The sequence below is a fragment of the Phalaenopsis equestris genome, unplaced genomic scaffold (assembly GCF_001263595.1).
Source record: "Phalaenopsis equestris unplaced genomic scaffold, ASM126359v1 Scaffold000216, whole genome shotgun sequence".
NCBI lineage: Eukaryota > Viridiplantae > Streptophyta > Magnoliopsida > Asparagales > Orchidaceae > Phalaenopsis > Phalaenopsis equestris.
Window position 1 is genome coordinate 678,419 of NW_018164658.1, and position 2,279 is coordinate 680,697.

General features: G+C 33.7%; 1 protein-coding gene across 1 annotated transcript in view; it reads right to left on the reverse strand.

Moving 5' to 3' along the window:
* Nucleotides 1-1,129: 1,129 nt before the first annotated feature.
* Nucleotides 1,130-2,279, reverse strand: part of LOC110023142 — a 16,933-nt gene continuing 15,783 nt past the window's right edge. The window contains exon 2 of the mRNA XM_020722406.1: nt 1,130-1,157. Coding sequence (XP_020578065.1) covers nt 1,145-1,157 — 13 coding nt within the window. The 3' untranslated portion in view covers nt 1,130-1,144. The remainder of the gene's footprint in view (nt 1,158-2,279) is intronic.

Sequence of the window (2,279 nt, forward strand, 5' to 3'; positions counted from 1 at the left end):
TAGGGTTTAGAAAAGTTTGAAAAACTAAGAAATAATATAAGACTCCAATGTTTCTTAAGTCTTGCAAAGATTGTCATCCCAGATTATCAACAAACTTGGAAGAACTTTATTGATCAACAAAATATTTTCAAAATAACTAATTCAAAAGGAGTTTCTTAATTTATAACCAAAAAGAAAATTTAGTTTCACCTTATACCATTTAGGATTTTTAGAAACTCTTTCATAATTTAACTTTTTGGATAAAATAGAATAACTATTAAACTAGTAATCAGTTCAGTTTGAAATTTAATCAAGTTCCCTGACAGATCGATATGTGAACTCAATTTTATTTACTACGTGATCGATATGTGCACTTGCGTGAACGTGTGCATATTTGCATCATTGGGTAAACTTGTAAACAATAAAAGCAGACAAAATAAATACAGAAAATGAAAGTACTGATATAAATAAGAATAAAATAAAACTCATGTTAGTGAAAGGACGTCATTTCATTTGTAACTAGATAGCCAAAATTATATTGCACGAGAAGGAATCACACATCCAAGTCGCACAAATAAAACTGATAAAATGGAAAAGGTGAGTTTATTCATTCAAGATTCTTTTGTACTGTGCTCATAATATATATTAGATATGATGCAATCAATTCTAATTGAAAATTAATCCCAAAAAAATAACATTAATTCAGCTTTTAATTTCAAATCACAAATTCTTATCCAAGACAACTGATCATCTCAATCCTTGTGAGCCATAGCAGCAAAATGTATTACTTTCCGTCATCATCTTCTTTGGCAAAGTTTTCGCACAACAACCTCTCCTAGAACCAAACTCCTAAGAGCTATGTAGGATTTCGGAGGAATTGGAACACTTTTCACAACAAACAAACAAAACAAGAGTAAATAAAAGACTTACAAGTCTGAAAAATGAAATTGATAAAAAACATTATAAGATCTATTCTCCCAAGTCTTCAATCATACTTTCATAGTAACAATTTGGTAGAACTATTTCATTACAAAGCAGGAATTAAACTATCCTGCCAAACAACAATAACAACAAAATGATAACTTTAAATCCTTCAAAATCTTTAATCATGGTTTTCCTCCATTTTGTCGTGCACCCAAACAGCCATTAAAGGTATTTAGCTAACTCACAAAGATTCCCTTCGGCAAAAAAAAAAAAGAAGAAAAAAAAGATGGATGTATTAAAACTTAATGAATAAACTACATAAAACAAAAATTGATCTTTTCGTCTAATATAATTGTTAACAACCTCAACAATGATAAAGACCCCTCATTCAGCACTTACGGAATCTATTGGTCAATAAAGGGGCAAAGCATATCTGCAAAGTGATTGCCCACTCCTACAAACTACTCATCTGATTTTCCTCAAAATTAAAAGCATAAAACAAAATGTAAAAATTGCAAGCTCAAGGAATCCTTAAGAGCAATCTAAACTTCATGTAAACCAAAAATTAGCAAAAAGTTTATCTGCTCTAATTCGAGCAAAGCATTTCCTAGATTGCTATGTTTTTCTCTAGACCCCATCCGTTATATGTGATCCTTTAATCATTGATTCACTTAATGCTCTACTACTCTTCCATTTATATCTCACACTATCATTTTGTTTTTCAAGTTTGATATATGATTTCAATCAAACCAAATATTTGAAATATTTCATGATTTAGATTGTGAATCTATAAGAGTAAATCTAATTTATTTTTAAGATGACTTCAAAATGACATCCCATCAAACATTATTTTCCACATATTTAAAGAAGGCTAAAGGCCCGTTTAGAACAGCATAAAACAGCAGGTGGCGTTTTGAAAACGTCGTCATACTGTTTGTTTTGCACGTTTTTCCAGCTTTTTCAAACCGACATTTCAAAGTTACGAATAACCTCGCCCGCGGGATCATCCCTGCTAGCGGCGTTTCTTTCGCTGCGTTTAATCCCGAATTTCTCTGCTGCCCTCTGTTGACCTCAATTTTCGTGAGGTCTAGTATTTCTCGTAGGAATTAGGATCTAGCCTTAGGGGTCTTCCTGCGACTATTTTAGCACCTTAGAAGTGGTGCCCGCCTCGTTTTAGTTCGACCTATTTCCGTCCTCTTTTGGAGTTTCGCGTGTGCGGTATCGACTTCTAACACTTAGAAGGATGAAACCGACATGAGGAAACCCAAAATGGATTCCTATAGGACCTTTCCGAGCATTAGGGTGACCTTCTGCACAATTCGCACTCCTGCGCGCACCAGCTTCGCAATTCGGAGAGTCGACGTGTCCGATCGCCG